This window comes from Ranitomeya variabilis, chromosome 3 (genome assembly GCF_051348905.1).
Source record: "Ranitomeya variabilis isolate aRanVar5 chromosome 3, aRanVar5.hap1, whole genome shotgun sequence".
NCBI classification, from domain to species: Eukaryota; Metazoa; Chordata; class Amphibia; order Anura; family Dendrobatidae; genus Ranitomeya; species Ranitomeya variabilis.
The window spans coordinates 739,497,626-739,511,429 of NC_135234.1; the positions used below are offsets into that span (position 1 = coordinate 739,497,626).

Sequence of the window (13,804 nt, forward strand, 5' to 3'; positions counted from 1 at the left end):
AGATCTGACATGTCTAGTCGGAATGTGTCACATGCCCGCTCACTCCGGGCCCCAGAGAGTCCACATAGAGTAACTGCAGACTGGAGCTTTAATCTTGGACAAACATTTTAAACATATCATCTTTGCAATTGGGTTTCATTAAAAATGTTGCATCCTTACTGGCTCTTTATTTACCTTCACATTAAACTTTGATCTGGTCTGTGGTCATAAATCAGCTGATAGGAGCTCAGAAAAAGACAGATAAGACATTGCAAACACCCCCCACCCGAAATATGGCTGCATGGTGCCTCTGTCATTGCCATGACCTTCCCAAGAACCCTCGTCTGCGATGTTTGGACACCTATGATAGGAGATCTGTATTATAATATTGCAGTGTATTGTACAAGCAATCAAGTCCACTAAGGGACGAGCCAATAAAAATGTAAATATAAACATATATTTAAAAAATAAATAAATAAATAAAAGTTTATATCACCCCCCCTTCCCTTAACATAAAATCGAAGAAATAAGTAAAAATAACATATTTGGTATCGTCGCGTATGTAATATCTTAATGTTTATGCCATACTGTGAAAGCCACAGCAAAAAAACAGAATCGTTTTGCTTCCACAAAGCGTAAAGTCTTGTGAACCGTAAAATGGTAATAATAATAATAATTACTCATGCCACAAAAAAACCAAGCCCTCATGCAACGCTATCGATGAAGAATAAAATGTGTATTAACTCTTGGAGGATGAAGAGGGGCCAACTGGGACTCATAAAGCCGGCACAAAAAAGACAAGACTGCAAATTCTTCTCTTCTATACATGAGTAGCAGGGCTGAGTGTGCGAAGTAGATGTATCACCATTAGTTTACCTACAGGAACGCCACCACTCTGTCCAGTTTTTTTGGGAGCTGTTCAAAAATGGCATGTCGCCAAATTGTTGCGCAGACTTGCTTTGTGCAAAAATTTTGCAACTTGGACGCATTCTTCACCAGTTTTCTGGCATAAAAGCTTTGATGAATCGGGGCCGTAACTGTAATAGACCTTGATTGCAAAGTGTCTGTAGCGCCCTCTTCTCGTCTTCGTATTTTTTTTTTTTTGTGACTTTATGTTCATCCAAGTGACTTTATGTTAACCATAGAAAAAAAAAGATCGTTAATAGACAAGTATAGAAAATTCTACCCAAATCTCCGGAATCTGTTGGAATGGAGCAGCGTGCATAGTGTTCCTGATCTGATGGTAGTGGGGGTCACAGTAGTCTGACCTCCATCACATCTAAACATCATCACCTATCCTGATAAGTGATGGCTTGTTCTAGCCAGACGACCTCATTAAAGAGATATATCAAGACACATATAGCAAAATACAGAAATGTCCTCCCTTGGAAGGGTTGTCCGGCCTTAGGGTACAAGTCTGGAATCAGTCTATGTGACTGCAGGCTTGTGAATCCTCACATTGCGCGCACTGCATGCTGTGAGGATTCTTCGGTGTCGGTGACTGAAATATGTGATTTGCATACAAAGGGTCACAAGCCTACTAGACGTGTGCAGCCTCAGTCAGTACTAGTGTGTTGAGTAATGCCATCGACAGTCTAGTCGAAATGTGACCGGTGGTATATAAATTGCATACTTGTGGTCACATGACCGCCCCCTGCCAGACTCTGCACTGGAGAACCCTGACAGCCGCCATTTGTCAGGTTATAGTAAAGCTTGCAGAATCGGCTCTGCTTTACTTCTTCCTATTATTAGATTCCTTGGAACACAGCGCCCCCTACTGCAGAGGAGGAAGAGGACACGACTCATATTTACTATTGCTTATATTTGATTGTAACCTGGTTATTTTTGTGTTTCTTTGTAGCCAAGCAAAAGCTATGTACTCCTGCAAAGCTGAGCACAGTCACGAGCTGTCTTTCCCCCAGGGGGCGATATTTTCTAACGGTAAGTCTGTTACCTCGCGTACACCCAATTTATAGTAGACGACTGCCGATTTATGTGCAGTGCGCCTCTGTGAATCCGGTGCGCGTACACCCGGCGTCAGACGATCCATGCAGTGAGGGAAAGAAGCCGCGCACATGCGTGAGGTAAGTATAGCGCTAGTGATGACGGCGGGGCTTGTAAGCCATGTTGTCACGCCCACATGCTAAGTGGGACGGCTAGTCTGGGGACACTAACGCCCCCTCGACTAGTCAAAGGCCTCATTTACATATCATAAACTGACTTTATAAATACACACATAAACAGATCTTTAGAAAAATAAATGTAATAAAGGGTATTTACATATGCAGACACAATTTCTGGGGGTGCAGGGGACCTGACAGGTTCCCTTTAAAGCATTTTGGAAATCTTGGTGAGTAATTTCTTTTATTTTTTTTTATATGTTGAGCTAAAAATTATTTTTGCAATTGGGTTTTGTTAAAAATGTTGCACCGTTTTGACATTCTAGTTTGCAGGATGAGTTAACTGAGAATCTGTCAGCGAGCGCCTTCTGTTAGATTTTGTAGCTCATATCTCATACTGAGCTCCTCTCAACTATTTATGTTCACGAGAAAGGTCATCATCTCCCCTATGATGCTGTCTGTAGTCCTAAATCAGCCCAGAGGCATACAAACTCCCTTCAGAGGGAACTCACTGACAGATTCTTAAATCACTCATTCTGCAGATAAGAATGTGCAGGAAAATAGAAAGGGAGCGTCAGCAGGATTTCACACCCCAAACTATTCCTATGCACATGTAGCCAAAGACAAGTCCAGAAATACATTTGCATGGCCAGTCCGTTCCTCTATTACCGAGAAAACAGTGTTTGCATTGATATGCAAATGAGGCTGAAGAGCTATGGTAGATCTGAAGCCTCTGTCACTCCAGCTCTATTCCCTTCCCACACACCTTCTTCTTGACTGACTGCACCTTTAACTGAAGTTGGACAGAACAGAGGCTGTCAGTCAAGCAGGAGGAGGAGGCACTGGGTAGGGAATAGAGCTGGAGTGACGGAGGCTTTGGATCTACCATAGCTCTTCAGCCTCATTTGCATATCAGCTCATAAGTGGATTTGTTACAGTTGTTCCCAGTCCCTGCAATTTCACACAGTCAGCCCCATTCTAAAAGAAAGCCTGCGCTGATCGCCGGCAAAAGCCTCCTTCAGACATGCAACAATCTTCAGCCTTAGATTAAAAAAAAGCAAAAAACTTTCCATTCACTTTATCTTGTAATGATCTTATACAGAGGTAGAAATCTGTATCACCCGTACTCCATAACTGGGTCAGCCATTAAAGGGGTTGTGCATAACTTGGATATTGATGTAATTTACCGCTCCCCAGGGCCAGCCACCACCTTCTTTGACCACTTCACCACCTGGCTACTTAATTTCCTTTCCGCAGACATTCCTACTATCATCATGGGCGACTTCAACATCCCCATTGACACTTCCCTCTCAGCTGCCACTAAACTTATCTCTCACTTCCTCCTTCGGCCTCACTCAATGGGTCTTCTGCAGCCACTCACAAAGATGGCCACACACTGGAACTCATCTTCACCCGTCTCTGCTCCCTTTCTAACCTCTCTAGCTCACCTCTCCCTCTTTCTGACCACAATCTACTCACATTCTCTTCCCTCTCCACTCCATGTCTACAATCCCCACCCCACAAACTTACACAGACTCGCAGAAATCTTAAACACCTCAATCTACACTCACTCTCTGAATCTCTCCTCCCTCTCACAGACATAAGTTCCCTACACAATGCAGATGCCGCTGCCGCTCTATATAACACCACAATAGCTGTAGCTTTGGAATCTCTTGCCCCTCTCACACATACCAAAGCTTGCAAAATCAACAGACAGCCCTGGCACACCAGACTGACCAAATAACTGAGGCGTGCTTCCAGGGCTGCTGAGCGCAGATGGAAAAGATCCCACTCCAACGAGCACTTCATCGCATTCAAACAGTCCCTCACTACTTTCAAGACCACACTCACCACAGCAAAACAAACCTACTTCTCATCTCTCATATCCTCCCTGTCTCACAACCCTAAACAGTTATTCAACACCTTCAACTCTCTCCTCCGTCCCCCAGCACCTCCTTCCTCCCCACCCATCTCAGCTGAAGCCTTTGCCTCATTTTTCAAGCAGAAGATTGAGAACATCAGAGACAGTTTTAGTGGACAACCCCCAGAGCCCTTCCTCCCTACTACCCAGCCCTCCACCTCCAAAACCAACTTCTCCACCATTACAGAAGATCGACTCTCCACTCTACTCTCAAGATCGCATCTCACCACCTGTGCACTTGAACCTATCCCATCCCACTTCCTCCCAAACCTCGACACAGTCTTCATCCCAACCCTAACCCATCTCTTCAACCTATCACTAACAACTGGTGTCTTACCCTCAAGCTTTAAACATGCCTCAATCACACCTATCCTCAAAAAGCCCTCTCTTGACCCATCCTCTGTATCTAGCTATCGTCCTATATCACTTCTCCCCTATGCCTCAAAGCTACTGGAACAACACGTCCATCTTGAACTGTCCTCCCATCTATCTTCCTGCTCCCTCTTCGACCGCTTACAATCAGGCTTCTGGTCACACCACTCCTCTGAAACTGCCCTAACTAAGGTCACCAATGACCTATTAACCGCCAAGAGCAAGCGACACTACTCTATCCTCCTCCTCCTGGACCTGTCCTCTGCCTTTGACACAGTGGACCATTCCCTGTTGCTGCGGACTCTCTCATCCCTTGGCATCACAGACTTGGCCCTATCCTGGATCTCGTCATACCTAACTGACCGGACATTCAGCGTCTCCCACTCACACACCACCTCCTCACCTCGCCCCCTATCTGTCGGAGTCCCGCAAGGTTCAGTTCTAGGGCCCCTGCTTTCTCCATCTACACCTTTGGCCTGTTACAGCTCATAGAATCTCAGGGCTTTCAGTATCATCTCTATGCTGACGACACACAGATCTACATCTCTGGACCAGATATCATCACCCTAATAACCATAATCCCTCAATGTCTGTCCGCTATTTCATTCTTCTCCGCTAGATTTCTAAAACTTAACATGGACAAAACAGAATTCATCATCTTTCCCCCATCTCACATGACCCCCCCAACGAACCTATCCATTACAGTAAACGGCTGCCCACTCTCCCCAGTCCCACAAGCTCGCTGTCTTGGGGTAATGCTTGACACTGATCTCCTTCAAACCACATATCCAAGCCCTTTCCACTTCCTGCTGACTTCAACTCAAAAATATTTCACGGATCCGTAGATTCCTAAACCAAGAATCTGGAAAAACCCTAGTCCATGCCCTCATCATCTCTCGCCTTGACTACTGTTACCTCCTGCTCTGTGGCCTCCCCTCGAACACTCTCGCACCCCTCCAATCTATTCTAAACTCTGCTGCCAGACTAATCCACCTGTCCCCCTGCTATTCCCCGGCCTCTCCCCTCTGTCAATCCCTTCACTGGCTCCCCATTACCCAGAGACTCCAGTACAAAAGCCTAACCATGACATACAAAGCCATCCACAACCTGTCTCCTCCATACATCTGTGACCTCGTCTCCCGGTACTTACCTGCACGCAACCTCCGATCCTCACAAGATCTCCTTCTCTACTCCATCTTATCTCCTCTTCACACAATCGCATACAAGATTTCTCTCACGCATCACCCCTACTCTGGAACTCTCTACCACAACATATCAGACTCTTGCCTACCATCGAAACCTTCAAAAATAACCTGAAGACCCACCTCTTCCGACAAGCCTACAACCTGCAGTAACCACCGATCAACCAAACTGCTGCACGACCAGCTCTACCCTCACATACTGTATCCTCACCCATCCCTTGTAGATTGTGAGCCCTTGCGGGCAGGGTCCTCTCTCCTCCTGTACTAGTCGTGACTTGTATTGTTCAAGATTATTGTACTTGTTTTTATTATGTATACCCCTCCTCACATGTAAAGCGCCATGGAATAAATGGCGCTATAATAATAAATAATAATAATAGTGCAGTCCTGTGTAGAAAATGTCCGTTTGTGCGGCGGTTTCTTCTCCACTATTCAGTGGTAATGAGCAATGGGAGCGTCCTCCCCGTGATTGCAGTCCCCCGAAAAAACAACCCCGCCGCTGTGTGTCAGCGGTAGCCTCGGCCGATGGCGCCGCCGTCAGTGAAGCGAGGTTAGCGGGGGGCGTGGTGTGTTGGTGACGTCACCTGTCCGCGAGTGACGGACGTATGCAAGGGCCAATCCCGACGCATTTCGAGGGAAACGTCCCTCTTTCTCAAGGTATGGCGCCTGCACTGCCGCTGTTCCTTTATATCCACACCTCTGCCACCCTGCAATCATACCGACAAACGATACGTTACACTAGTCAGCTCCGGCCTGATCAAACTTGTTCCAATCAATCCGGCTACTGCTCTCAAAACATAAAGCTATGGTAGTGCAACTACAATTAGTGTATGAAACTCTGACAAATAAGAATAATAGCTACAAACTCCCTCCACCTCATAAACCCCCCCCCCATAAAAATGTAATCTTTATTTCATAAAATTAAAAAAATATATATAAAATATGTGTAATAGAGATATAAATTTAATAAAAGGTGTATGTGTATTTATGCATACACACATCCAGCATAATGCATACCCATCTGTACAAAGATGACACCGTGCAACCGTAAAATCTTATATAATTTTAAGCACTACACTTTGTATAAAATAATGCATTAAAATATGCTGGTATGTAAAATATATAAATATGTGAATATGTAAAATAGTGAAACTGTTCATAGGAAACGGGGAATACCCCAAAAGAAATTTTTCATAATAAAAACATCATTAAACTCTAGAGGGCGTACAGTTCTATGTCATAATTGAGTCCTTTGGGGGGGCTAAAGTGTCTAATGTGAAAATCCATTTGGACTCAATGCGGGACATACTTTTAATGTAGTCCCCTCCCCTTGGATTTTTGGGTACCGTTTGTATACCACAAAATGAAAAGCCTACAATTGAACGTTCATGTTTTTTAGCCACTAAAGGGAAGGTAGCAGGTATTTTGAATAAGAAAGAATATGAGTTTATTTACAATAGGGTACCGAGTCTAGCTATATTCTACCATATCCCAAAGATCCATAAGGATTCCAAGTGCCCTCCAGGGAGACCAATTATATCAGGCATCAATTGCCTAACGGCTAACCTTTCGGAATATGTGGACATACAGTTACAAAAGTGTGTCCCATCTCTCCCAGCTTTTCTCAAAGATACTCAAGATACCATCAGGGCCTTAGAAAATATTGAGTGGACTGATAAATATATACTTGGCACTTTGGACATTAACTCCCTTTACACTGTGATTGATCAAACAAAAGGGTGTGAATCTGTAGAGTATTTTCTAACTAAATCCCAGCTATATAACCCAACACAAAGGGAGTTTATTTTGGAGGGTATGAAATTTATCCTCCAACATAATTATTTTGTATACAATAATCAATTTTATATACAAGTTTGGGGAACGGCTATGGGGACAAAATTTGCCCCAAGCTACGCCAATTTGTATGTTGGAAAGTGGGAGGAGTCGTTTATTTTTCAGGATGGGACGTTGCGTAAAGGGTTAATTATGTGGCGTCGGTATATTGACGACGTCCTTTTTATTTGGGAAGGGTCCCATCAACTGTTGGAAGAATTTGTGGGAGGTCTAAATAGAAATACTTATGGCCTAGAATTTTCAGGCACATTTAGTAAAATTGAGGTAAATTTTTTGGATTTGAATATCTTTATTGAAAATAATGTCATATACACGAAATGCTATCAGAAAGAGGTAGACTGTAATAGCTACATCCAGATGGATAGCTGTCATCTTCCTGCCTGGCTTCGTAATATTCCGAAAAGCCAGTTTATACGAATTAGGCGGAATTGTACGAAAGATGATGATTTTGATGTCGAATCCAATATTTTACAGAAACAATTTTTAGAGAAAGGGTACGATCTCCCCTCCCTTGAACAGGCAAGTCAAGAGGCCAAATCCATTTCAAGACCTAATTTGATCCATACAATTAGGGAAAGTAAAGAAACGAGGTCCCTGGCACAAGAAATTGGGAGAATCCCATTGATCACTCAATATCATGCAGACCATGGGAGATTCTCAAAAATTATTAATAAATACTGGCCAGTTTTACAAAAAGACAAGGTGGTGGGAGAACTTTTATCCACAAAACCTAGGTTTGTTTACCGAAAGGTGAAGAATATTGGAAATATTTTAGCACCCACCACAAAAATGGGGTTCAGTACAGGTAAAGTTGTAAAGAAGAAAGACAATCCGAACCTCATTGGAGGCAACTTCACATACTGTGGGAGGTGTCCGTGTTGCTTGCGCATAAAAAGCCCAAGGACACAACAGGAATCACTCTGGAATATGGATAAAACTAGGGAGTTTTATCTTAAAGAAAAGATCTCATGCCATACTACGGGTGTCATATACATAATAAGATGTCCTTGTGAAAAAATGTACGTGGGTCGTACAAAAAGACGACTCAGAGATAGGATTAAGGAACACCTGGACAACATCCAGAAAGGATGTGTAGGACACCCTTTATCACGGCATTTTGCTGAAAAACATGAACGTTCAATTGTAGGCTTTTCATTTTGTGGTATACAAACGGTACCCAAAAATCCAAGGGGAGGGGACTACATTAAAAGTATGTCCCGCATTGAGTCCAAATGGATTTTCACATTAGACACTTTAGCCCCCAAAGGACTCAATTATGAAATAGAACTGTACGCCCTCTAGAGTTTAATTATGTTTTTATTATGAAAAATTTCTTTTGGGGTATTCCCCGTTTCCTATGAACAGTTTCAGTATTTTACATATTCACATATTTATATATTTTACATACCAGCATATTTTAATGCATTATTTTATACAAAGTTTAGTGCTTAAAATTATATAAGATTTTACGGTTGCATGGTGTCATCTTTGTACAGATGGGTATGCATTATGCTGGATGTGTGTATGCATAAATACACATACACCTTTTATTAAATTTATATCTCTATTACACATATTTTATACATTTTTTTTAATTTTATGAAATAAATAAAGATTACATTTTTATGGGGGGGGGGGTTTATGAGGTGGAGGGAGTTGGTAGCTATTATTCTTATTTGTCAGAGTTTCATACACTAATTGTAGTTGCACTACCATAGCTTTATGTTTTGAGAGCAGTAGCCGGATTGATTGGAACAAGTTTGATCAGGCCGGAGCTGACTAGTGTAATGTATCGTTTGTCGGTATGATTGCAGGGTGGCAGAGGTGTGGATATAAAGGAACAGCGGCAGTGCAGGCGCCATACCTTGAGAAAGAGGGACGTTTCCCTCGAAACGCGTCGGGATTGGCCCTTGCATACGTCCGTCACTCGCAGACAGGTGACGTCACCAACACACCACGCCCCCCGCTAACCTCGCTTCACTGACGGCGGCGCCATCGGCCGAGGCTACCGCTGACACACAGTGGCGGGGTTGTTTTTTCGGGGGACTGCAATCACGGGTAGGACGCTCCCATTGCTCATTACCACTGAATAGTGGAGAAGAAACCGCCGCACAAACGGACATTTTCTACACAGGACTACACTTCAATTTGTAAGTGCCTTCAGCGCGGCAACCTCTTTTACACACGTTGATTATCTTTTGGCAGTCATACACACCTTACTGGCTGGTTTGCCTGCTGCTGTTTCTTCCAGGCACACGTGTTCAGCGCCTTTGTGATTTTTAGTGTCTTTGCAAATAATAATAATAATAATAATAATGAGAACCGATCCTAGTTCTGCGGCCATAGGAAGTGCACAGTGCATAGAATCAGAACAGCATAGCGCCACAGACTGTTTAGAGGCCGTTCTGGGGTACTGCAGCTCAGCTCCTATTAAAGAGATTAGAGCTGAGCTGCATTACTGGACAATGACCACTACGCTGTGTACAGAGCTTTGCTGTTCCAGTTCCGAAGACAACATTTCCAACAACTTATGCCCAACATGAGTGCCATGTGTCGGACTCCCACAGGGTCATACTGTTGGATGTCTCTTGAGGTTATGTCATCACTATCTCAGACACAGACAATCCCTTTAACTTTGTTTTATCGAATGCACCAGGCATGTAGTTTAGCGTGACTATGACGCAACATGAACACTTGTTTGGACCTTGCTACATCTGTATCTTTCACTGAGTTACACTTATACCCATCTTTGTCCCCATTGCCCAGTGTACAGATCTGTGGAACCGGGCTGGCTGAAGGCTACCTACGAAGGCAAGACCGGATTGGTTCCAGAGAATTACGTGGTCTACCTCTGATGATGGTTGTGTAGACAGCGCTATCTTCATGGTATCCATGTTGACAAATGAGAAGATGAGGACTGTATCTTATACGGATACCAGCATTGAAGTCTCCGATGGCTTTTGACTTGAAGACTCTTTGAGGGATCGTCCACTGCTTGACTAGAGGCTTGCTATGAAGAATTTAGTATTACAGTCAAATGAATATAATATATATATAAGTCTATGTATTTCATGCTGCACTCAGGTCCAGGCATGACCAAAGCCTTGAGTTATTCGGTACTCGATTCATGGAGGACTTGCACTGACCACCGGTACCAATGTTTGGTATATGCAGAGGTATAGTTAGAATGTCCAAAGCAAAATCTGTAAGTGGTCCACCAGTCTACCATGTCCCTTTGATAATACTGATGTGTTCCGGGGTAACAATGGGGTCCCTGGGCTCTCTCAGGCACCAGTCTGATGTAGCATATGGGATTCTAGGCTTCATCAGACACTAGTTTTATGTGTGAGAGGCTCCTTAGAGGCATCTCTAAGCTCCATGAAACACCAGTTTGATGTGCAGAAATGTCTCTGGGCTCTCTCAAGCACCAGTTTTATGTAGCAGAAAAGTCTCTGTACTTCCTTAGGAACCAGTCTAACGTGGTAGATGGGATTATATGCTCCCTTGGGCACCAGTTTGATATGGAAGATGGGTCTCTAGGCTCCCTCAGGCACCAGTTTGATGTGGCAGATGGGTCTCTATGCTCCTTCAGGCATCAATCTGATGTCACAGATGGGATTCTAGGCTCTCTCAGGCACCAGTCTTGTGCGGCAGATTGGTCTATATGCTTCCTCAGGCACTATTCTGATGTGGAAGTAGATCTCTTAGCTTCCTCAGGCAATATTCTGATGTGGCAGACAGGTCTCTTGGCTCCCTCAGGCACCAGCTTGATGTGGCAGATGGGTCTCTAGGCTCCCTCAGGCACCAGCTTGATGTGGCAGATGGGTCTCTAGGCTCCCTCAGGCACCATTTTGATGTGGCAAAAGGGTCTCTGTCCTCCCTCAGGCACCAGGGTCCCAAACTATCTGCTACTTATGCACCCCTTATAGCGACTCCATTGGTGGGAGGCTGGATGATTGAGCTAAGACATGCAACTTCTTTCTCTTTAGTGATAATTGACATTTATGGTGACTATATTTTTTATTTTATCTTCACTTTGTTGTAACTTTAATTTTATGATGTCCTGTACCTGCAGACCACTATTATTGCCCTCCATGAAGGCTTAAGGTATTACTGAGAATTTCTTACATGCTTCGGTACATTTTACACTTTTTAGGAAAAAAAATAATAGTTTTACATAATATTAGTCACCCGGGACCATTTGATTGGCAAACGGCTACTTATAGTGAAGATGACGTAGTGTGAAATGAGGCAATATATCTGGAGGAAGCAATGACTTCTTCGGGAAGTAACGTGATGCTGAATTCTAGATTGTAGAAGGGCATCTGAATTTTGTTTTGTTTTTTTTCAGAATGTCCCCACATTTGTGGTTTATTTTATGTGGAATTTAAAAGCCAAGTTAACCGTAAAGTTGTCGACAGTAAATTTTTCTCTCATCTCACACCTTCGATCTAAATGCTACATTCCCTGATAGTCTCCTGGAATCAGCGTCCGGCGGGGGCGTCACGTGACTGCTAAAAGCAATCAGCCGCTACTGATTGGCTGTAGGTCTCACGTGATGCCCATGCTGGATATTGATTGAAGGAGAGCGGCTGAATGGAGGAGTTGCACCAGTTTAATATTGCCATAATAAAATATTCTTGTGACGTGTCGGCCGCCAAATCCTTTGGTCGTAGTAATGGAAAATTTCATGTGTTCAATGTATAAACTAAAGGATTAGTTCTAAATAAATGTGCAAATTTAATTAGGGTGTCCTTCACTGTGTCCCCCCAACACAGAATGATGAAATAGTGTTAGGGGACTGTTTAGCACCGGATCCTCCTGGTTTATAGGCTCTGTAGTGGTCATGTATACCCGTTGCCATGGGCGGAAGACTTCTGTAGCCCACTTAGGTTCCACCATGTGTGGACCATGATTTCTGGACTTTCAGTTTGACCTCAACAGACTCTAGGGCCCATGAGAGTGATGAGTTCAAGCCAGGAGACCCGCGGCCAGTCCAAAAATCACAGTCCATGCCCCGACTGTGAAACTCTGAAGCGTGAACCTGGCCTTAGAGCAGAAAGCTACTGAAGAACACCTTTGGCGGCCTGGACTTGATTTCAAAGGCCATCGTGTATTTTTTTATTGTTCAGGGGAAATAAAACTGATCTATGGTGAAATAAGCCGCATGCCCTATCCCTTTTGTGAGAACGTAATAAACGTCAACATGTAAAAAAAAAGCATTAAAATGAAGAAATTAATTTTTTGTCAATTTTTGTGGTGCGCTGGTGGAGAAGCTCTATGGCTAACCTGCATGAGCTTCTTCTTCTATTTATTTTCTGTGAATCAAACCCTCACAGCTATTTATTTTCCAATTTTCTGATGATAGAAGGATCACACCCAAGACAATTTTTGTGACTGAAAATCAATTCCATTCCTTTAGTTACATTTTTTTTGTGACAAGCACTTGGATTTCTGAATTGTGGTCGCTCTTGACATTCACATCTCCATTTGATAAAATTTGTTTTATTCCAGAGCGATAGGCACCGTAGTAACTTATCAAACCAACAACTCACTGTCATGGAGGTCAACACAAGCGGAAACCTTCATGATTTTTTGCACCATGTCGCCACCTGCGGGTTAGGAGGTGTAACATGAAAAAATACCCAGGATGATAATTCTAAGTAGTAACTGTGCACAACTGTTCACTGTCCACTTTTCTATCTATGTAGATATTAAAGGAGTTGTCCAGGATTTTAAAAAAAAGGGTCCCGGCGAGAAGGGGTGAAGTTCGGTACCACTCTTGTCCATTGGATGTGTCTGGCGTTGGCAGCTTATTCTTATGGGGATGTGGCAGAGCTGTAATACAAGATACTGTTGGTGCTGTTTTGTGGGGGGAAAAAAAGGTGTATTTTGTTATAATCCTGAACGACCTCTTTCACTTTAGAGTGTCTTGAGATTTTCATTAACTCACGTAGAAGTCTATTTTATTTAGAAAGCTCAGTTTTTATCTATGTAAATAATTGCACCTAAAACCACACTGTATATGTACTCCAGTGTATAAAATGTAATGTATAAGATGTTGAATAAATCATATTTATAAGAAAAACGATGAATGAAGCGTATGGAAGCGAGCCGTTTCGCGCAACACTCGGGCATTCTTTGTGAAGCTATTGGGAAACTGTCTCATCACGAGGTGTGTGTTCTACACGAGGATTTGCAGCAAATAAGCGGGTTTTAAGGGCTTCCGAAAAATATAAAATTCTATCTATATCTGTCTAAAGGATGAGCAGATGATGTAACCATAGCTAAGAAGTAATCCTTCTCCATTGTTGCGTTGTGCTGCAACTTTGTTTTGATGTCTCCAGGGTTTGTTC

At 43.2% G+C, this 13,804-nt stretch overlaps 1 protein-coding gene across 3 annotated transcripts in view; it reads left to right on the forward strand.

Moving 5' to 3' along the window:
- The window catches only part of ARHGAP42 (Rho GTPase activating protein 42), a 326,179-nt gene extending 312,651 nt beyond the window's left edge, over positions 1 to 13,528 (forward strand). For 2 of the 3 annotated variants that reach the window (XM_077298474.1, XM_077298473.1), the window contains exons 23-24: positions 1,841 to 1,920; positions 10,215 to 10,439. In XM_077298474.1, coding sequence (XP_077154589.1) covers positions 1,841 to 1,920; positions 10,215 to 10,303 — 169 coding nt within the window. In that variant the 3' untranslated portion in view covers positions 10,304 to 10,439. Of the gene's footprint in view, positions 1 to 1,840; positions 1,921 to 10,214 lie in introns of all 3 variants that reach the window. The other variant, XM_077298472.1, reaches the window with a different exon arrangement.
- The last annotated feature ends 276 nt before the right edge of the window (positions 13,529 to 13,804 follow it).